Raw genomic sequence first — 22605 nt, forward strand, 5'->3', positions numbered from 1 at the left:
CTGTTTCTTTACTGTAAAAGACAAACGTTGACCATGCAATTTTTCTTCTCCACGATATTTGCTGGTAGCTAATTAATTATCCATGGTCCCGGATTTCATTTTTTTGGGAAGGATTTTGAATTCCTTGAAGCCTCCCCATTTGAACAACTCGATCAGGACACTCTCGACTTTTAGTTTCAAAGTTTTGGTCAGCAAACGGAACTTAGAAAACGAAAGTCTTTGTGTGGGGTAGTCTTACAATCGAACTCGACATTTGGTAGGTAGAGAGACCTCATGATAGGATTATGGGATCCACCAAACCTGTCAAATAATATGTTGTGATTGTTAAAGTGCATTATTTTAACATGTTTAAATGAACAATATAATAACTAAATAAAACAGCACAAGTAAGATAATGATACTTTATTGATCGCTAAAATACGTTCAATTAAAAAGCAGATAAAAACCACGATAAGAATAGATAACGATCGAGTCCAAACACCTCTACGATGATAAATTCAAGAGAAATGAAAAAAAAATACAAAATAAGTAATTTTATTAAATAAGATAATTGACAAACTCTTTGAGATTACAACATATTTAGTGGAATATTTTTTACGTACTCGAATAAGACTCATAATCTTATCCTACATCTTTTTCCAATTTGAGGGCCACCGAAACATAGTTGAGAATTTACGTGGCCCGAATGAGTAGTAGTTTGGTGTTGCAGCGTAATTCCCATCCAATATGCTGATATTTAGAATAACTAATAAAAAAAAAATGCTCGCAAATTTTATATGTGCCTGGCGAATAACTTACAAGTGCTTTCAACATCAATATCTGTCAAGAGTCGCGCGAATTAAAACCTGGGTCCAAAAACGACAGCGTATCAGCCTTATCTGTGTTTAAATTAGTCATATGCAACTCGCGTGACTCATGATTCAATTCGCAAGCATCAACACATGTTTATTTCAAGCGTTTTGGTGGCTGATTAAGTGAGACTCGTGAGCAATGCCTGAGAAGCTTAAGCAGAGGTCGTTAAAACCGTTATGATACGTGGCAGCAATCTGTGCATTCTGGGTTTATAAGTCGCAGCTGATTCCGATTTAAAAGCTGGTCGTTGGGAGGGTTTTGGGCTCATGTGTAAAGTGCTATAGAGAGATATTGTAGAGAGAGAAACTTGTATTTTTGTTCTCTGTAATCAATTCTAAAAAACCTTTTAATTCTCCATTGAATTAATTAAGAAGCTGATCGAGTTCATCCCCGTGGATACAGGTCACTGAGAAGTGGGTGACCTTGTAATATTGTGCGTCTCCGTTTGATCTTTGGCTTGTATTGCAGTTCATTTGATTCTTGTGCGTTGATATAAGTTCTTGATAGATTGAGTCCATTGATTTCAATGATCCCATTCAGATTCACATTAGTTTGCATCTTAATTGATCTCTGTCAAGATCTTGGGCAGTAGTAAAAATTGTTTAGTTATTTTGGCATTCTGGTTACTACAAAATCTGACGCAATCCATTGATTTGTTTATTCATTCATTTTTAAATACATTGAGAATTTTTTAAATTATGTAGACTTTCTAATTCCTTGATAATCACGGTGTTTGTGGTCCCTGACTAATCATTTGTGTCAAGTTCTCTTTCCGTGTTCAGTACTTGACGTATATTTAAAAATTGCATGAGGCAATTGGTTTTGTGAATTACTGCAATTTGTCACAAATCTATAATAAATTGACTAATGATGTCACTTATTCCAGATGAACAATATAAAATGTTATTCTTTGAACTGATATAGCTACTGAATGATTGTCTGCTGTATTGAACATTAGATTATTTGCCTTCAAATACCAAATAAATAAATAAATAGAGAAGGGAAATATGTCTTCAAAGGTAGCATGTAATGAGCCATTTAGAGTTATCAGCAGAACAGATATGCTGCCGTAAACATGCAGAATTATATTGCATTATACAGTTCCTCACTTGCTTTACGAAGTTTAAAACTGGAGAAAATAGAGAAATCAAACAAAGAAGCAAAATAATCGATGCTGCCCAGATAGGTGACTATCGAGGATAGATTAATGAAACAGTTAGATCATTCACGGAATAAAACTGGGACGTTCCACTGTTGGAATGAGATGAATTGTTCACGTTTTTACTGTTTGTAAAAGCAGGTTCTTTGGGAGAAGGTAAATTAAGATGCTCACTCTCAATCATCGAGATAACATCCGACATGATTGGTCTATCAGCTGCATTCTCTTGAACGCAGAGAAGAGCCACGTTTATGTATCTAATCAGCATTGGCAATGATACTTCATCTTGCTTTATTACTGGATCCATCAATTCATGAGCTCTGTCATCTTTCCATAAGCCCCAAGCCTGAAAAGAAATGTCCACGATCAATATTAGTTTAATTTACAGAAGCAATTTTTGACTTTTCCAATTTATATTTTACTCATTAAAGATGGAACATAAGTGAAACAATTTGTCACTTACATATCCAAGAAGGTTAGAGGAATCACTATTGTAGACGCCAGTGTTCCTCTTGCTACTCAATGTTTCCAACATTAATACTCCAAAACTAAACACGTCTGATTTGATGGAGTACAGGCCTTCCAGGGCATATTCAGGTGACATGTAACCACTAAATTTCCATTGTTTCAATTAATATTGAGTGATCTAAGAAAACAGGACAAGCAAACATCATTTTTCAGGAATGGAGTTTTACTTACTAAGTTCCAACAATCCGTTTAGTATTTCCCTGCAACTCATCACCACCAAATATTCTTGCCATGCCAAAATCTGATATTTTGGGGTTCATGTCACTGTCTAAGAGAATATTACTTGCTTTAAGATCTCTGTGAATAATTCTTAGTCTAGAATACTGATGAAGATATAATAGCCCTTGAGCAATTCCTTCAATGATTCTAACACGTGCTTGCCAACCTAACAGGCGCTTTTTCTTTGGATCTGTTGCAATGCCAAAATGAATACTGATCAGCGTAAATGATAACAAGTTAAAAAAATGGAGATGATAAAATTCGACAGAGCACTGGAAAGTAGTGGAAATACTTAAATCTTGTGAATGATAAATCACATACAGAAAAGGAAAACATCCAAGCTTTTGTTAGGCATGTACTCATAGATTAAAATGTTTTCGCCTTGTTCTATACAGCAACCAAAGAGTCTGACAAGGTGTCTGTGTTGGAGTTTTGCTATAAGCATCATCTCATTTTTAAACTCAGTGAGTCCTTGCCCTGACTGATTTGAGAGCCTTTTAACTGCAACTTCTTGTCCATTAAGTAGTCGACCCTGCATTTTTTTTTATTTTGTTAATGTTTTACACCAGCAGCACTTCATTAAGGACATTTGAGGTAGCAACAATTCTACCTTGTAAACAGGGCCAAAGCCACCTTCTCCAAGCTTACATTGCGTAGAAAAGTTTTCTGTAGCAGCAGATACACTGGCCAAGCTGAATAATGGCAACCAAGAATCCTTGCTCTTATCATTTCCTTCTCCATCTGCTTCACAGAGTTCATTTGTTCTTGTTGTAATGCTCATATTTATGTCAAATGCTAACAGATCCCAGTTTGCTTCCATATTCTCTGTTTCGGTATGACTAACAACTTTTAAAATTGTAATTATACATGCTTTATCACATGCCTTATCATATGAAAATATCACCGAGTGATATGAAGGGAAAAAATTTACCTTTCTCTTTGTGTTTTCTCCTCCTTCGTCGAAATATGTAAAAAGAAGGAAGAAGTACCACCGGAAGAACAAGTACTACAATTATCCAGAGTAGTTTCTTGTTTCCTACATCCAGAAACATACATGTTATCAAAGAAATCAAACGAATTGCAGATAAACATGTTATCAAGCTGAGCCAGATAACTTAATTACTTAAGCTACTTCTGACCTATGTTGGTTTCTTTGTTTGTTAGCTTTGTTCATCTGTTCTTTCACAAATTAATTCCTTAAACTCTTGGCTTAGCTTTTAGGATGAAGCCTTACTATGACAAACAATTGGAGAAGTTTTGCTACATCAACTTCCATAATGAAAAAAGTTGATTCCAGAATGCAAAAACTGTACCTTGTTCTGGAGCGGGCACTCGTATGTAGACAGACTGTCCGGTGAAGTTGCTAATTGGCTTTCTGAGATCAATCAGATCCCCAAACCACATTAAACAGCCACTGCCTCCTCCTGTTAGTTTGGAATTGGCATAAGCTCTACAGGAACAGTTCTTCAAGCACTTAGCCTGACATTGATTCAAATTCATACTGTCATTTAGGGAAACCTCTAGCAAATCAGGCGCTTTAAAGTCATCAAGCTTTATAAACTGGTCTCCACTTTTGCAATCTGAAGATCTTTCACATTTTCTGGGCCAAGTCTGGTTGTTTTGTGATTTGAGTTTGAATCCCCTCAAACACTGACAGATAGGTGTCTGGTCCAGGCTGCAAATACTGTTGGGACCACAATGCCCATAATTACCACAATATCCATCTGGAACTGAGAAAACAAGGTCCCACGCAGTGCTCCTCTCGTTCCATATTAGACGCGTGAGCAGACCCGAGGGGTTGACTGTTAAGATCATTATGTTTGGACTGTTATAGGACTCATACCTGAAAGAAATTTCATCTTTATTTTCCACCAAAACTTGATCATAAAGAAAGTTTGAATATGGAGCAGCTACAAAGGCAGCTCCATTCCATTGTCCGGTACAGGTATATTTTGCAGAACCATTGAACGTGCATAATTTAGGCGACACCTGAATGTCAAGTCCGTAGGTAAACTTCCCAGGGGATGGATCGTCAGCACTTTCCCATGATGATAAATATCGTTTCAGACCAGTCTTCAAGTCCCAGCCCAACTTCATGTCTGGTAACAGAGTGTCTGTTAAGTAGTCGAAGCTCTGCCACAAGTAGCTTTCAGTAGTATGACTGCTGGAGTTATCCTTAATAACGAGGTTTCCATTATCTAAGAGTCTTGCCACTGGATTTTTCACTTGGCTAGATACGTTTGTAGACCAGATAGTGCCGTTTGTTTGGTTGAGAAGAACGAGATTTCCATTGTTGCCAATGGTTAATACTGCGTTATGATCGGAGATAGGACTATTTCTATTGGCAACCCATAAAACCGTATCAGGGATCTTCTGGTACCATAGTCCCACGTACCTGTTCTTTGATTTTCCAGGGGAGAAAAAGCCTAGCTCAAACCTTTGAGAAGATGAAACTAACTTCTCGCCGTCACGGATGAACGATGCTGGGGTTAGTGTATCAGCTGCTAATGAAACCTTTATGCCCAACAAGAAGATCAAAGAACGAAAGATGTTGAAGCATGGACGATTCTCCATTCATAAAACAGAGAAGAAAAATCTCTAATAATTGTTTTGAGATCGGGTTCATTTCAATTTATGAAAACAAAAGTCTCGGTCAGCTGTGAAACAAACAAGTCTGTTTCTTGACCTCAATTCTCATGATGTTAACTTTTGAAGTCTTGTAAACTTTCCAAAACGCTGAGTATGGGTGGAAAAATACGTTTGTGTTTAATGATAAAAAAAATAAATTATTGCCAGATTTTCTATTTCTTTGTCCTTGTCGTAAGCAATTTTATAAGTTAGTTTGAAATTTTGAAATACTTTATCATTCGATTATTGACTTTCCAGAGAAAGGATATTCGAGCCTTTCGTTCGGTTCCTATAGCGTCTAATGATCTACAATTAATTGTGTTTTTCATGTAGTTGCTGACATAATCTCCCCATCATCATTCCTGATAATAGCCCCCAAGCTTGTAATCTTTTTCAATATTAATTTCAGGACGTTGATGGAGCCTTCTGAGGACTTATCTCACAATTCTTCCCAAAAAAATAAACAAATTTAATATTTAAGTCTAAGCTAATAAAAATTGATTTAAAGCACCTACTACACTAAAACTACTCTATAATTATAATATAGGGACCAAATTAATTTTATTACTGAGGTTATAGCTTAAAAAAGTGTAGTTATAAGATTATTGTTTTAGCTTAGTTATCATTAGTATAAATAATACAGGATAAAGTATATACTACACTAATGGTTAAAAAATAGAGCTTGTCATATTCATTATATAGACAAGTGGTTTGATTTCTTTGGTTTATTCAATGCATGTGGAAATGGTGGTTCAGGTGGAACACTAGTTACTTCTTCACTAGGTGTAAGTTCATTAAGTCCTTCCTTACCCTTTGAATTTTCATTATTTTCATAAGGTTTAGGCATAGGTCTATCAACAACCTTACCACTACGAAAAGTTATAACTGACTTGACTTGGTCTGTGGGTGGATTTTGTTAAATTTTAGGATTTGATTGTGGTTGGGCTGGAAATTTTCGTTTTCTTGAATGGTGAGTGCAGAAGCAATTTTAGCAAGAGTATCTTTCAAATTAGAAAAAGTTTGTGCATTTTGATTGTTAATAACATCTTGCTTTCTGATGAATGAATGCATTGTGTCTTCCAGATTTTTCCAGGGTGGTGGAACATATGGTGCATAAGGCTGAGGATTTTGAAAATTTTGTGAAGGTGGTGCTTGTGAAGATTGTGCATTATTATTATTCCTCCAACTCAAATTCGGATGATTTCTCCAACCATGATTATAAGTCTGTGAATATGGGTTTGGTTTATTGAAAGTGTTAATGACATTAGCTTGATCATTTAGACATTCTTTAAGTGCAGGCAAAGTGGGACACTCTTGAGTGAAATGATCATTCGAATTACATATGTTACATGCAATTTCTTGAACAGATTTTACTTGATAACTCTTTTTATGCTCCAAAGCTTCAACTTTCCTAACTAGGGATGTGAATTTTGCTTGTAAATCATGATCTTCCCTAAGGTTATGGATTCCTCCACTAGATGGAGATGATTGTTGCTTATTTGTCAATTCAAAAGTTCCAACAGTATCCCAATGTTGTGCATTTTCAGTTAATTGGTCAAGGTAATCTAGTGCATCTTCAGGATTTTTATCCTTAAATTCACCATTACACATCATTTCAACAAACTGTCTACTTTGGGGTATTAAACCCTCATAGAAGTAAGTGACCAATCGCCAAGTTTCAAAACCATGATGTGGGCATATGTTAAGCAACTCTTTAAACCTATCCCAACATTGGTATAATGTTTCTCCATTTTTTTGAGTGAAAGAAGTGATTTGCCTTTTAAAAGAATTTGTTCTATGAGGTGGAAATTTTTTTTTCAAAAACTGTTCTTGCATGTTATTCCAAGTTCTTACTGATCCAGATCTAAGGTTTTGTAGCCAAGTTTTAGCTTTATCTTTTAATGAAAAAGGAAAAAGCTTTAATCTAATTATGTTCATGCTACAATTTTGGTCCGTGTATGTATTACAAACTTCCTCAAAATCTCTTAGATGCAAGTACGGATTCTCAGATTCTAAACTATGAAATGTTAGTAAAAGTTGGATAATACCTGGTTTAAAGTTGAATCGAGATGCTTCTGGAGGAAATACTATACACGACGGTGCTCCGGTTCTGGTTGGATTCATGTAGTCTCTCAGAGTTCTTGGTTGATTCTGATCATGCCCATGTTGAGATTGGTTGTCTCCCTGATCAATTTGAGGGTTAAGTTCGCCCAAAACGTTTTCGCCTTGATTCTCATGCAATGGTTATGTTATAAAGATAATATTTACACAAATTGATAACAAAATAAAATAAAAAAATAAATAAGCAAATAATATAAGTGTACGAAAGAAAATTAAATAACAATTTTGGTGGTTGAACCCACCAATAAAGTAAAAAATTTACAAAAAGAAAAATGGTCATACCATATAATTTTTGATGATATTAATGTTCATAATGATATTAGAATATACATAAACACTAAATTTTTATTATGTGTGAAATAGTTTCATGTTATATTTAATCATTTTATATATTGCTGACATTAAAGTTCGGCTCAACATTGTGATTGGGTTTTTATAGAGATCAAGATAGGAACTATCCTCGGCGTGGTGCTATAAGACTTCAACAAATCGGGTATGATGGCCTACAAGACAGTGAAAACAACAAAGTAAGGGTGCCATGATTGTTGCCAGTGAAGACCTTCTGATGCTTAAGCCTGAAACCAAGTGGTTAGATGATAATTGCAAGAGAGTTCTAAATAGAAAAAGAGAGAGCTCTGGTATTGTTTTTTTACTTGAGAATCCAAAATACTTACATTGTGGGCTGATGCCCTTTTATTGACAAATCTTACAAAATTCACATAGTATTTGGAATGCTTGGTAAGGTAGCATATACCATAACTATTGTCGTATTTGGTTTACACTATCGACATGTAATGGTTAGAAAAATAAGGTATAATAAGGAGTCCTTTTATTTCACCTGTGCTAGAAATAGGACAAGAGAACTTATGAAGATAGTATAACATAAGATTATAATTGGGTAATCGTAACAACTCTAATATATATGCAAGGTATAAGGACATTAGATATTTGAGGATAAGATCAAAGTCAAACATGTATGAAATAATAATGTTAAAAATTTTCTTGGAAATGTGCACTCATTAATAGGATATGACGTGCACATGTGCAGCGAATAGGCATGTTCCGTCATCATCGACTACGTGGCAAGATCTTAAACACTAGCAGATAATCGTACACCTAGTGAAAAATGGAGGGAAGTAACCGAAAAGCGCCAATTGAGTGAGTAATTCAACCGGCAATAGTAGATATTGTGTTTGAAATGGTTAGGGATTTTATTAGAAACTTAAAGCAATTTGAAAATTAAAATGACGAAGGAAAAGGGGAAGAGCGACAAAGGAATCAGAAGAGAAAATAATCTAGTAAGGTAATAATAGTAGAAAGTAAAAAAGAAAAAGAAAGGAAATCTGAAAAAGGATCAACTAGTCTGTTTCCCTAAGTCATTCCTCTATTTTACCGTTCATCCTCTATTGTTGATTTTATTTTTTTCTTTGTTTAGAATTTATATGAATAATGTTGATAAACTAAAGTTTTGAATAGGTATAGTTATTAAAGTGTGTTGGTTTGATGTTTCTAAGGAAAACATGACCATTTCTTTGATATGTGTCCATATAACAAGCAATAACCAATAAAGCTTCCCACGTACTTTGACCATGCTTGGATATAGTTTTTAGTTTAGTTTTGAAAATAAATGGGTACTTGACATATGGTTTGCTAACTACGAGTGCAATATTGCCCCCCTTTCTTATTATTATGTGTTCCATGCATTACTGCTTTATGTGCATCTTTTGTTGTTTATAGGTAGTTAGTAATGTGAATCATGTGCTCCCATTGGCTTTTATAAAAAGCCTAATAGTTGTTTGAATAAAGTATCAAAAGAACTATTGTCCACAAAGCGATTCTTTTCTTTAAATTTCTTTTCCTTTTTTAGTTATTGTTACGTTAGTCCATGCAAATTATTGATCAAGTGTTATTAGAGCATCCAACGATCCATGGCCACACACAATAAATCTAATTATGAATTTTGTGAAGAGGTTCAAGAAATTCTTACAATACATGACTTTAAGTTTTGACCAAGTTTGCACCGCCCTATAAACAATCCTTACTAAACTTCAATTTTTGTATCTTCAACACACTTCCCAGGATGGGGAAATCAACAAGCAAGATGAATAACATGTAAAGTGCCTTTGAGTTGATGGCAACTGGATGGCATAGTTAGCAAGCACATATGGTGCAATCAATAATTCCCTCATTTACGTTCGCCACTGCTCACATTCTCTTACACCAACCAATCTTATTTTACACCTCCAATCTAGATCAGTCCCATACCCAACTTAAACTTTCTTTCCCAAAGTTTAGTGATGACAACCCAACTAGATGGATTTACAAAGTCTACCAACACTTTGATTTCCAAAACTTTGCTTCGAAATAGCAAGTCTAATTGGTCTTTTTTCATCTTGAAAGAGTAACACTCCATTGGCATCGATGGTTAACCAAGTTCAAAGGACTTGAGACTTAGACTGAGTTTACTAAAGATGTCTTACTTCGCTTTGGTCCAACGGATTATGAGAATCCTTTTGAAGCTTTAACACACCTAAAACAAACTTTCTTAGTGGCCGAGTATCAGGAATTTTTTTAAATGCTTTCTTATCAAATGGATGGCTTGCCTGAAACTATTTTATTTGGTCGTTTTGTTATAGGCTTGCATGATGAGATACGACTAGATGTCACTATTAAATAGTCCTGTACCTTGGCTGACATCATTAATATGGCAAGACAAATTGAGGAGCGAAATTTACTTTACAAATGCAGTAGTCACTTTTTCTCGACCAACATTAATATCTATGCTATGGCAGCCAACCCTAACTAATTTTACTAAGGTATTGGCCCCTAAGGCTAAGGACACAATATGTGCCAATGCTTCTCCTCTTATTTGGTGATTGTCTAACCAACAAGCACGATCTCGCCGATTGTGCTATTATTATGATGAGAAATTATTTTCAGCCCACCATTATTAAAGGCATAACTTTTCATGATTGAAGACCCTCCGTTGATTGCCCCTTTTGATACTCGCAATCTAAATAAAGACCTACCTTTGACAAAAACGCTGACTGGAATTTCTTTCCACATCATTGCTGGCATAACTCGTCCAAAAACCCTTCATTTTATAAGAAAATTGTAGAATAAGGTTGTGACAATCCTCATCGATGGTGGTAGTACCCCTAACTTCATTGACCAAGTAGTAATGACAAAATTTAGTCTTTTAGTTATATGTGATCAACTACTCCAAATGATCAAAAGATATGAGGAAATCTCAAATGTCATAAGGACAAATTGAATGATATGTCGAGATCTTAAATGTCATGAGATGGGCCTCAAAATTAAAATAAGGCCTCGACAAATGCTAGGTATCTTGTATTCGAGCCACAACAAGGGCCATAATAATCAAGGTCGGGCCGCGACAAGAAACAAAATAATTGAGATCGGGCCATAGATGAGGGCTAATATAATTATAATTGGGTCGTAGATGAGGGCCAAAATAATTAAGATCAAGCCATAGTAAAGGACAAAATAATTATCATTTGGCTGAGATATTAGGAACCTTTAGAATGCCATGAAGATAACTTGAATAACAGGAGGAGTACTTAAATATTATGAGGTCATGAGCCTGAGGTCGAGGCAAAAATGATGAGGCTAAACTAAGTGTTGTGAGATTGAGGCTTATGAGTATGAAGTCGAGCAAAATCATGTAATGAAGCTTAAAGATGAGGCAAGCATGGCAAAACCATAAATTAAAACAATAAAGGGGTAAGATTATAATTTTGGGATTTTAAAGTTTTACTTAGCCGACCATGGTAGTTGGAAATCAAACGGTTGTGGCTAAGATAGAATCTTCAGCTTGCATGGAGCCTAATGGTAGTGGCAGTTTGCACTGAAGTTGTCATGACTCAATCCAGACCTGGCAATATATTGTCCGCTTTGGGACTTAATAGAGCCCGTACGGTTTGGTTCCTGGGGCGCCTATACACCTTAAAACATATCTTTACCAATTAAGGTATGGATCACCCCTAATAAACCTAGAATCTCTCCCTGTGCTTTGTTGATGTGGGATTCGCCTAGTGTGTTACATACACCCTCTTAGGGACTCAGCGTCCTTATTGAGGTTTGCTCCACTATCGTTCAAGGGGACACGCGGAGCTGCTCTGATACTATTTGTCATGACCCAACCTAGACTTGACAAAATATTGTCTGCTTTGCGCCTAAATAAGTCCCGCACAGTTTTATTCCTGAGGCGCCCATAAACCCCAAATCGTGTCTTGCCAATTAAGGTGTTGATCACCCCCTTAGGAACTCAGCGTCCTCGCTGAGGTTTGCCCCATCATCGCTTAAGAAGACACGCGGAGCCACTCTGATACAATCTTTCATGACTCAACCTAGACTTGGCGAGATATTGTCCGCTTTGGGACTTAGCAAGGAATGCACGGTTTTGTTCCTAGAGTGCCCATACAACCCAAAACGCGTCTTCCCAATTAAGGTGTGGATCACCCTTTATAAACCCAACATCTATAACTTGTTTTGTCGATATGGGATTCGCCTAGGGTGTTACATATACCCGACCTTAGGGACTTAGCGTCCTCGTTGAGATTTACCCCACTATCGCTCACGAGGACACATGGAGCCGCTCTGATACCATCTATCATGACCTAACTTAGACTTGGCAGGATATTGTCCGCTTTGGGCCTTAACAAGGCCCGCACGATTTTGTTCATAAAGCACCCATACACACTAAAAAGCGTCTTGCCAATTAAGATATGGATCACCCTTTATAAACCCAGCATCTCTCCCTTACTTTGCCGATGTGGGATTCGCTTAGGGTCTTACAGACGTGCAGTTGGCGATGACAAATTGGGACCCTCAACTGCATTTGGTTTTGATGGCTGTGTACAACAAATTTGATGGCTTTTAGTTGTTGGTAGCAATTAGAAATTAAAGGAGATGCAGCAAGGAACAAACCCCAAGTGGTTAGAGAGTTGCAGTCGCGCATATTTTATTGGCAAATCTGGAGGCTTTTGGACGACGGTGATGGTTGGAATTTGAAGGTCTTCTGCTAGGAGCAAAACTTAGGTGTGACGGGTCAAAAAATCTGCATCAGATTGCGACAATAATTTTGCAAAAATTGTAGCTTCTTATGGTTGTTACTGGCCATTTTTCAGCGGCAGTGTAAGTGATGTCTTGCTCGGTGATTCTTTGAGGGTTTCAATAGTGGTCCTTAGAGATTGAATATGTAGTATTTTGGCTGCTGTTAGTGGTGGCTTGATTTCTTTCGGGTTTATCCAACCCATTTTCTTTCTTTCTTGATTCGTGATAGTTGTTTTTGTTGTTTATTTATCCTTAACGATTGAGCTATTTAGACTTTTTGGTCGTTGCCCAAAGACATGCCAACTGTTACATACTAAAATTTGGCTTAACAATAAGAGTTGAGAAAGAGTTCGTTTACTCGGGATATATACTGTGTTGGAGTTTGATGTCCTCAACATAAAGAGCTTGGTGGTCGGAGTCCTACAGAATAATAACTCATCAGAGCTTGCTAAGGGTGTTACCGACATAAACTCTCTGATGTTTAAGTCAGAGATCGAGAGTAGAACAATAACAAATAAGTAATAAAAGAAGAGAAAGTCAGTAAGAGAAAAAGCTTATAGGATATTGTACCTCCTCCTCCAATATGCATATTTTGCATACCTTACCTTTTTTTTATATACTTTCGAGTGGTGACCTTTTATATAAGAGAAAATAGTCAGAAATATAATTAATTAGTAAACTTTATCTCCTGTTTTCTAGGATTTGAGTTTGATGAGGATTATGACTTATATTATTTTATCTTATTTAGATTAGGACATGCAATTGGACGTTGATCTTTGAGCTTGGGTTTGATTAAAAATATGGGTATAACAGTAGATATTCACAAGATATCTGCACAAAATCCTTGGGTAGAGCTTTTGTAAATGAAAGAGATACTATGACAGATTTGATAGACAGTAAAGCCGAAGTAGATTCAGAAAGAACTAAGGATTATCTAATTTTTAGGCAAATAGACGCTAACAAATTTAATTTGGATGAGGTTAGGTACACCACCTTAAAGGACAGAGGATCGAGTGACCATAATAAGAGGAAAAAGAAAAGAAGAGTTAAACTTGACATGAGCCCTGTAGCTAGAATTCAACCTATAGAGTATGATATGGATAAGATGGAATAGGTTCTTCAAGACATGATCTCAAGATGATTAGGGAGAAGTATGACATTTCTTGACTTGTAAGGATGAAGTTACCAAAACATGGTAAAAAACCAAGTACTCTCGTTATGGTGCGGTAGCTATTTGTTCAAAATTATTAGATTGTGGAATAAGACTACACATGCAACCTTTGGAAAAATGTCAGCTTCACTAGGCTTAGCTTCTTGTCGATTGTTGTTAAATGGGTGGAGAATGTTATGAGGTCTATACGCAATATAAGCACGAGCAATTTTACCTGAGCCCACATTTCAGGAACTGAAAAGATGAATCAAATTCAAGAGTAACTCGAAAGACCATGATAGCTAGTATTATTTGTCACCACGGCAAAAAATAAAGAGATTAGTCCCGAATTTATCGACTACTAACAAAGATTTTAAGGATATGAGGTTTTTGAATCTCAGAAGAATGGGGTCAATTCTCAGAAGATCCAATGAATGGAGTAGCAATTACATTTAATACACATACACACCCCTATATTTTTACTAAACTTGAGCTTAATGTCACGGGCTGCTCAAATTTTCCACCAACGGAGACTAATTCTACGCGCACTGGTACATTTAGTAAAAGTCCGCCTAAACATGGAGTGCGCTTAGACGGGGGTTGTGCTTAGCACAAAAGGCAAGATGCATTTAGAAATGGGATGCGCTTAGAAATGGGCCTCTAACACAATTAGCCAACTATGGTGCACTTAGCGATTATCCAAGCCGGGCCTGAATTATAGAGTTCTTTACAATTGTAAATATCTTAGACTTTTCTAGAATTGAGCATTTAGGTCCTAGAGATATTTATGTAAGTTGCATGGAAGATTCAAGAACTTAGCACCCAACACCTATAAATATGGGTGTGCCCCCTCATTTGCACACACACCACACACACACACACACACACACACACCCACCCACCAGTACACACACACCCACCCACCAGTACACACACATTCTCGATCATGCTCTCAAGCGCTTTTGCAAAAGCTTTCTTGTAAATTATTTTATAATAAAAATATATTTTGGCCATATTGCTCTCTTTTCACTAGCATTTCTGCAAGCGTTCTTGCTTCTCTAGTTTGAGAAGAATCTAAAGGCTTACTTAGCAACTTGTGTGCTAAAAGTCATCTAATTGCTGTATGGGTTTGCTGCGCAAAACTCATTTTCCGTGAGAAGTGGTATCAGAGCTAAGGTTTGCACCCACACAAGCTAGCTCAACGAGCAACGGCCAACCCTCCGAGCACAACATAAGAGGGCGTAGTCGGTGTGAAGGTACCGGAGCAAGTCTGTGGCAATGAGGAGGGACGCACACAAGTTAAGTCCCATGGCAAGTCCAAGGCTGCTTCTGTAAATGCCTTAGAGCCTCACATAACCACGCTTGAAACTTCGATGTCCGCTATCCAAGACACCCTCGATACTTTGGAGGTGCGGGTTGATGGTCTCGAGGGTGAGTATAGTGAGTCCACAGTAGTCACCAAGGCCCTCATACAAGATTAAGCCGACTCACTTCGAGGGGAGTTTCGAGCCTTTCATGATGAGTTGCAAAAATTACATAGCTTCATGCAAAGCGAGCTACGAGCGATCCGTACAGAGGTCGATGAAGTCTGCTCGAATTGGGCTTGGCATAAGCACACACTCTCCGCTAGCTTAGCTTCCACAAGCTCGAGTGATGCAAGCCGAATCGACGTGCCAAAATCAGATACGTGTGATGGTGCATGTAATGCTACTGTCGTCGACAACTTCCTATTTGGTTGAGAGCAATACTTCGATACCATGGGTGTTCGTGACAAAGCATCGAAGGTAGGCACCGCACCTACATTCCTATGAGGCACCGTACAACTATGATGGCGGTGGAAGCATGGCGACATGGGCAAGGGCATTTGCGGAACCAATACAGGGGCTGAGTTCCAACGAGAACTCTACAAGCACTTTGCCTCAAGCAGCGTGGAGAAGGAAGCTCGAGCGCGACTTCGTCGGCTCAAGCAAACCGGTAGTGTCGCGACTATATCAACGACTTCACTACCTTTACTCTTCAAATTTTCGACAGGTCCGATAAGGATTCTCTCTTCTACTTCCAAGATGGTCTCAAGGATTGGGCTAAGGCAGAACCTGATAGGCGTGGCATACAAACTCTCGATGACGCCATCGCCGTTGTGGAATCACTTGTTGATTACTTCGCTTAACCCAAGAAGAAGAGGTCTAGCCATGGTAAAGGTGGGGGAAAGGGCTGGAAGGACAAGGGCCACAACTTGAAGGAGTGGGGGTAGAAAAAGCCTCCAAACGGTAAGAGCGGGCAAAGTAAATCAGAGAAATAGTTGCCGCCCAAGCCTTGAAGCCCATGCTCTAGTGGTTCGGCTCAAGGGCCAGTACACACTGATTACGGAGGAACCCCAACACAGCATGGGTTCACTCTAGCGCCTTGGCGCACTCGTGAGCCCACCGCCTGTACATATGATGAAAGGGCTCATATACGAGAGTGTGCTTATGAACGACCATATCGTTCGTGCACTCCTCGACACCGAAGCAACGCACAACTTCATTTTCAAAGAAGAGGCCAAGTGTTTAGGCCTCAAAGCAACCCAATATGGAGGCACTATAAAGGCAGTAAACTCAACGCCAAGCCATTTGCAGGAATAGCGCGAGGTGTGCACGTTACGCTTAGGACATGGAACGGGAAACTCGATTTATCGATAGTGCTGATGGATGACTTCATAATGATCCTTGGCATGGAATTCTTTGACAAGGTCCATGCTTTCCATTTACCAGCCACGAACTCCCTAAGCATCTTCGATGGGAGTAAGACATGTGTGGTACCAGCCGAGCGCGCCCAGCTCGAGAGAAAGACGCTCTCGGTCATGCAATACATAAGAGGATTAAAAAAGGATCTCGACCACTTGTTCTCCATCCGGTAACCCAATAAGGGAGAGGATTTCGTAAACCCTCTTGTCAAGTCCCACAATAGGTACAAGTCGTCCATGACAAGATCAAGGACACTATGCCTCTGGAACTTCCGAAGACACTCCCACCTCGACGAGAGACGGATCATGAGAGCTGGAAGCTTAACAACAAGGGATGCCACTACGCCATGCAAGAGAAGAAGATGGTCGCATGCATCACAAGTGAAGGAACCTCCTCGAAAGTAAAGCCACATAGGAATGCAATGAAGACCTATGTCAAATCGTAGAGCATGTCCAAAAGTACAAGCACGAGAACGCGACGAGGACGCCGTGAGCATAGGTGGGGGAGGATTGTCACGGGCCGCTCAAATTTGCCACCAACGGAGGCTAATTCTGTGTGCACAGGTACATTTAGCAAAAATCCGCCTAGACATGGAGTGCGCTTAGACGCGAGTTGTACTTAGCACAAAAGGCGGGATGCACTTAGAAATGGGATGCGCTTAAAAATGGGCAGCCAACACAACTAGCCAGCTATGGTGCACTTAGCGATGATCCAAGCCGGGCCCAAATTTTAGAGTTCTCTACAATTGTAAATATCCTAGACTTTTCTAGCATTGAGCATTTAGGTCGTAGAGATACTTATCCAAGTTGCATGGAAGATTCAAGAACTTAGCACCCAACACCTATAAATAGGGGTGTGCCCCCTCATTTGCACACACATCACACCACACACACACACATTCTCGATCACACTCTCAAGCTCTCTTCTAAATTATTTTAGTGTGTAATAAAAATATATTTTGGCCATATTGCTTTCTTTTCTCTAACATTTCCACAAGAGTTCTTGCTTCACTAGTTTGAAAAGAATTACAAGGCTTATTTAACGACTTGTGTGCTAGAAGTCATCTAAGTACTGCACGGGTTTGTTGCGCAAAACTCTCATCCCGTCACATTAAGGATTCATATCCAATAACATGTCCTAATTTAAATAGGATAAAACAATACAAGTCCTATTCCTCATCAAACTCAAATCCTACAAGATAAGATAAATTTTCTTAACTCAATTATACTTCTGACTATTTTCTCTTATATAAAGATATCACCATTCGAAAGTATGTACATCAAAGGTAGGGTATGAGAAATTGAAGAACTTGCAAGCGAATGAACTCGTTCCTTTGCACGAGGTCAGACCAATATGGTTGGTTCAAAGGAGGTGGAAACGTATAAGTTTCTCTCAATGTTATTATAGTCTAAACATTTGTTGAAATTTGACCACATGATCGGGTTTTTGATCTCATGCATAGGAGCAATGTCATTAGAAATCTTGGGTAGGTTGAAGAAAAGGTTGTGTGAGAGGCAGCAAAAAAATACTCAAGAGATGGAGGCTGGAGGCAAGTTGTAATTGCTATTGGGGTTCCAACACAGAAATCATCCGTTGTAGCCTGCTCAACTGCAACGGTGCCCACCACTCTACTGAGCACACAGCCCAGTGAGATGACAATAAGACCAAGGCACACTCTCACTGAGGCGAAGAAGAAAGAAAATGAATATCAGTTTGAGTAAACCCATCATGTGGTACATTTTGCCGAAGCTTAAGTGAATAGAGAAAAAGTAGAGGAGCTTAATAAATTGACTACTGTAGATGCTTGGGAACGCTTGATGAATGAATCGTGGTCAACAGGTAAAACTTACAACATTTTTAATAACCTTGCTTTATTTTAAATACCATTCAACCCCAACCTTGAAGTTACTAACGACAAGAAAATAATGATGTAAACTGCATACACACTGCAGTTTACAGGTCTCTTCTAAGAAAATGTTCGAGCTGAAATTGTAATAACTATCAATTTGCATGGAAGCTAAAAATTATTATAATCTTACCAGGATAATTCAGAGAAAGTTTACATGCAGAGAAATGGAAAAATAAAATATAAAATACAATACAAGATCGTTTTGACGATGCGGATAATTCAGAGAAAGATTACATGCTGAGAAATGGAAAAAAAAAAAAACAATACAACATAATTTTGACGATGCAATTAACACAATGAAGAACTAGCAGATGTCCATCGCAATGCTAATGTGATACAGATTACAGAGGGGAAAATGATCCTCTTATTTATTTACCCAGTTTTGGCCTGATTTCTATACCTTGAATAACGAGGCCACACTTCCAGTGACCACAGGCCAACTCCAAAACGCTCATTTCCAGCTCACCATCTTCAACATCTTCTTCGTTGAAAAAATCACCTAACTCGATCTCCAACCACTCATCTTTTCTCTCCTTAGGAAAATAGCCATCATTTTCTTTAGGCGTTGAAGCCTGACTGCTGCTGCGATTAAGTAAGCCATGATAACCTTGCCTTAGCCCTATTTCTTCTTCCAAATAAACAGTTCGTGTTTGGCTTTCACCACTGACTAGTCCAACACTCACAACTACAGGTTGATATTCAAACCCGAAGGATCCTGCTGTTAGCTTGTACACAAGATATGCAGTGTATAGTGTCCCTGGAGACAGACTACGAGTGCTAATTTTGCCACGGATTTCAAGCCAACAGACACAGATAAGCTCAGCCACCTCCGGAAACCTATTTTTGGATATAGCCAATATATCTTTACTCATCAGAAAAGAATAATACATAAACAAACAAAAGCAATGAGTAAAAGAAACAAACCTGGCCTCAGGAATAGAGGTCCAGCTCCAATAAGTAGGTGTATTACCCCAGACAATCAGAAGATCCCTCGCGGATATCATGTAACATTTCTTCCCACTCTGCTTGTCCAACGAAAAGCTCTGCTGAATGTCACAATTAGATATGCACCGTTGCTTATATTAACAAGGTAAGGAAAGAAGAAGACAAAACCGCATGAAAATGACGGTAAAATTTTCCCAAAAAAGCACTTCAACTTCAAAAGTGTTTAGATGAGTTTTGGACAGATCACTTTTGAATTAAAAATATTTGTGGAAGTGCAAAAGCACATTTTATAAGAGCAATTATCAGTTATCAAATGTTTCTCAAGAAAAAGGCAAATCAAGTTCCCTTTCACACTACCAACTGCTTTTTCACTCCCAAAAGATATTATTGTTGATTTCAACATGTTATTAAATTTTTCTCCACAAGATAAAACACCATCTAGAGACACATAACAAGTGCTTTCTCTAAAAGCGCTTTTTTTATTCCCCCGCGGGCCCAAGACAACTGATTTCATTTAATTAAAAGACATGCTTTTGGTGGTGTCACAAGCACTTGCAACAAAGAACATGCAGCACCAAAACAGACATCAAGCTCCCCGAATGAATTCTAACAAATACAGTAAAATTCTACCGAAACAAGTCAACAAATGCTAGAAGATCTTTACCAAAACTAGATAATTAGAAGTGTATTTTGAGGTGTTTTAAAAGAAATCAGTTTCAAATAAAAAGCATCTTCAACAAAAAAACTGAAAATTTTAATGGATTCAGTCATTCGGATTAATGATTAAAAAAAACCGTACATTAAAACCAAATCAAAATCAATTATGGGTTATGAACAAAGAAGAAAATAAAAGGAATTAAGTGATTATAACGTATGCAAATGTTCCTACCTTTTTGCCCTCGTCGATGAGGATAGGGTTATGACAGAGGCTAAAATAGAGCTCCTTCTTAGAGGAGGAACGCAGCGAAGAAGAAGAAGAAGAAGAAGAAGACGAAAGAAGAGTAGAGTAATCGGGCGGCAAAAAGCTCTCCCAAACGGCGTCGGATTCGGCCGCCGACTTGAAGATAGTTGAAACTGAAGACAATCTGCATGCGTCGCGAGGAGTAGTAAAGGAAATAGCGTTGGCAATGCAACCTTCGGGTAAAAGCTCCATTTCTGCTTCCGTGGAAATTAGAAAAGGTAAATGGAGAGACAGACGCTCAGATGAATCTCGTCGTTTCGATTCTTGTGGTTTTTGATTTGGCCATTTTATAGAGCGGTGGAGAGTGAGAGATTCAAGGAAATCTTAGCAGTTAAGTTTTGGTTAATGATCCAGAGTATTGCCACTGGCCAGCCATATGCCTTATGGAACCGAACCGAATTCCCTTTTCTTCTTTTGCCTTTTACTTTAAAAAGTTTTTTTTTTAATTTGAAAAAAAAAGACAACTCTTATTTATGCGACGATAATATTTTGAAAATTATTTTTATTTAATCTTGTATCCAATAAAGTCAAAAGAATATACTTCTCTTATCAACCGGGTCACTGGCTAGAAGTTATTTCTTATTACCAAAACACCTTGAGGATATGTTAGCCATGCAATCGGCAACACTGAGCAATAATGAATCAACACGAATGTTTGACCTGGGTCAAACCTCGAATCGGTCTTAAAACGATACCGTTTCGTCTATTATTATTAATTTTTTGTTTTAATGCTTTGTAAAACGACGTCGTTTGGCTTAGATAAGGCAAACGCAACGACAAAAACCAACTGCTTTCTCTTCCTCTTTGTTTCACCACATTAGAATTTTGAGTATAATTCTTACATGGTTCACTTCTCCAAAACTCTAGTAGCTAACACAAAAAAGAAAAAAAAAACTGCTTGCTTCACTTCAAAAAACTTGTTGTAATCAATGACTTACTTCTACTGTTGTGGCTGTTGTCATTGCTGTTGAGGTTTTAAGTCTGCAAAATTAGAAAAAGCAAGTCCAATGGATAGCTCTAAGTTGAGATTTTCTTGATAATGGTTACTGCTATGCATTTGCTTTTGCTCTTGTTGATGTAGTGGTAAATTTTATGGTGGCTCTTCATCAGTGGTCATGCCACTGGTGCTGTAGTTCTTGTTATTGGTGGTGGTGGTGTTGTTATCAAAAGATGATTCTGATTTGGGCTTGATCAAGTTCTTAGGTTGATTTATTTCTTCATTATTATTAATAGTATATTTGTTGAAAATATTATGGTTATGAATTTGGTTGAGGGGGTGGTGAGTTTGAGGGTCAAGGCCATGGTTAAGTAGCTTCCGCTTGATGTGTGTATTCCAACAATTCTTTATTTCATTGTCTGTTCTTCCTGGTAAAAAAAAAGAGTTTCTTTAGATCTAATAATTAAATTAACCCACCCTAAACAAATAAAAATTTAAAAAGTAAAAAAAGAGAAGAAACTTAATTAATTACTTGTTTCCAAGCAAACTATAAAGCTTGATAATGAGTTTATCTTCTTCATTGGTAAAATTCCCACACTTAAGATGAGGGTGTAGATAATTTATCCATCTTGATCTACAACTCTTGTCACATCTTAGCAATCCTGAGTAATTTATTGAAACACGCACATATATTAACTGTGCTGCTTTGTGAATGGTTGTGTCTATCGGGTAATGGTTGTCGATGGTGGTGGTGATGGTGGTTGGGCATGGGTGGTGGTGGTTGTGAGTTGTGGATGGCGAATGGCAATTTCAGCTGTGAATTATGGTGGATCGCGAATGGTTGAACCTCAGTTGATGAAGGAAATGGGAAATATTTAACAAACAAAACGATGCGTTTTTGCCTTTAGTGAAACGATGTTTTGAGTTTTCAAGTTTTGATAAGATGAAAATATTACTTTCGATAATGAATTACGGTACTAATTAAAATTAATGCGACATGACTGCACGATGAAATCAATTCTCGGGTCTAACCTTATTAGATTGAGTCGTTAATGAGTGAACTATTAAAAACCCATTTAATAATGGGTTGGATTTTAGTTGGAGGTTTCAAAACTTTTTAAATTACATTAAGTTGATTATTTATGTAATACAATATAGTTGTGGGTACCGTATAATTAAAGTAGTAAAATCTATTGTGTTAAAAATAAGGTTTAGGGTTTACATTTGACTCATATTAATGAGGGAAAATTTGGTCGCCATTAAGGTAATTAAACAAGATGAAGGGATATTATCATATTTCCATTAAAATTTTTGTAACACATAAAGTCAGTACCATGGTTTGGTGAAAACAACATTTTATCACCAAAGTTTACGCTACTAGCAGTTTACTGCCATTC

General features: G+C 37.6%; 2 protein-coding genes, 1 non-coding gene and 1 pseudogene across 7 annotated transcripts; 1 reads left to right on the forward strand and 3 right to left on the reverse strand.

The window, feature by feature from the left end:
* Nucleotides 1-1860: 1860 nt before the first annotated feature.
* LOC102621167 (G-type lectin S-receptor-like serine/threonine-protein kinase At4g27290) lies at nt 1861-5506 on the reverse strand. 4 transcript variants are annotated; one of them, XM_052443384.1, is made up of 7 exons: nt 4072-5502; nt 3690-3794; nt 3369-3499; nt 3080-3290; nt 2711-2948; nt 2475-2622; nt 1861-2357 (listed from the first exon to the last, which is right to left on the reverse strand). In XM_052443384.1, the coding sequence occupies exons 1-7, from the start codon at nt 5330-5332 to the stop codon at nt 2043-2045; spliced, it is 2409 nt and encodes an 802-aa protein (XP_052299344.1). In that variant the 5' UTR covers nt 5333-5502; the 3' UTR covers nt 1861-2042. The 4 variants fall into 4 exon arrangements, with proteins under 4 accessions (XP_052299344.1, XP_052299342.1, XP_052299343.1 ...); XM_052443382.1 differs by having other exon boundaries at nt 3369-3604; XM_052443383.1 differs by having other exon boundaries at nt 3369-3583; nt 4072-5500.
* Nucleotides 5507-7067: 1561 nt separating this feature from the next.
* On the forward strand, nt 7068-7176 carry LOC112495907 (small nucleolar RNA R71). The gene has a single exon (XR_008056305.1). It is a non-coding gene; the product is annotated as a small nucleolar RNA R71 (small nucleolar RNA).
* Nucleotides 7177-18476: 11300 nt separating this feature from the next.
* Nucleotides 18477-20658, reverse strand: LOC102621452 (F-box protein At2g02240-like). 2 transcript variants are annotated; one of them, XM_015534413.3, is made up of 3 exons: nt 20200-20658; nt 19290-19411; nt 18477-19202 (listed from the first exon to the last, which is right to left on the reverse strand). In XM_015534413.3, exons 1-3 carry the CDS (start codon nt 20461-20463, stop codon nt 18734-18736), a joined length of 855 nt encoding a protein of 284 aa, XP_015389899.1. In that variant the 5' UTR covers nt 20464-20658; the 3' UTR covers nt 18477-18733. The 2 variants fall into 2 exon arrangements, with proteins under 2 accessions (XP_015389899.1, XP_006491782.1); XM_006491719.4 differs by having other exon boundaries at nt 19290-19408; nt 20200-20654.
* Nucleotides 20659-21118: 460 nt separating this feature from the next.
* Nucleotides 21119-22563, reverse strand: LOC127903075 (transcription repressor MYB6-like; annotated as a pseudogene).
* Between the last annotated feature and the right edge of the window lie 42 nt (nt 22564-22605).

The sequence above is a fragment of the Citrus sinensis genome, chromosome 6 (assembly GCF_022201045.2).
Source record: "Citrus sinensis cultivar Valencia sweet orange chromosome 6, DVS_A1.0, whole genome shotgun sequence".
NCBI classification, from domain to species: Eukaryota; Viridiplantae; Streptophyta; class Magnoliopsida; order Sapindales; family Rutaceae; genus Citrus; species Citrus sinensis.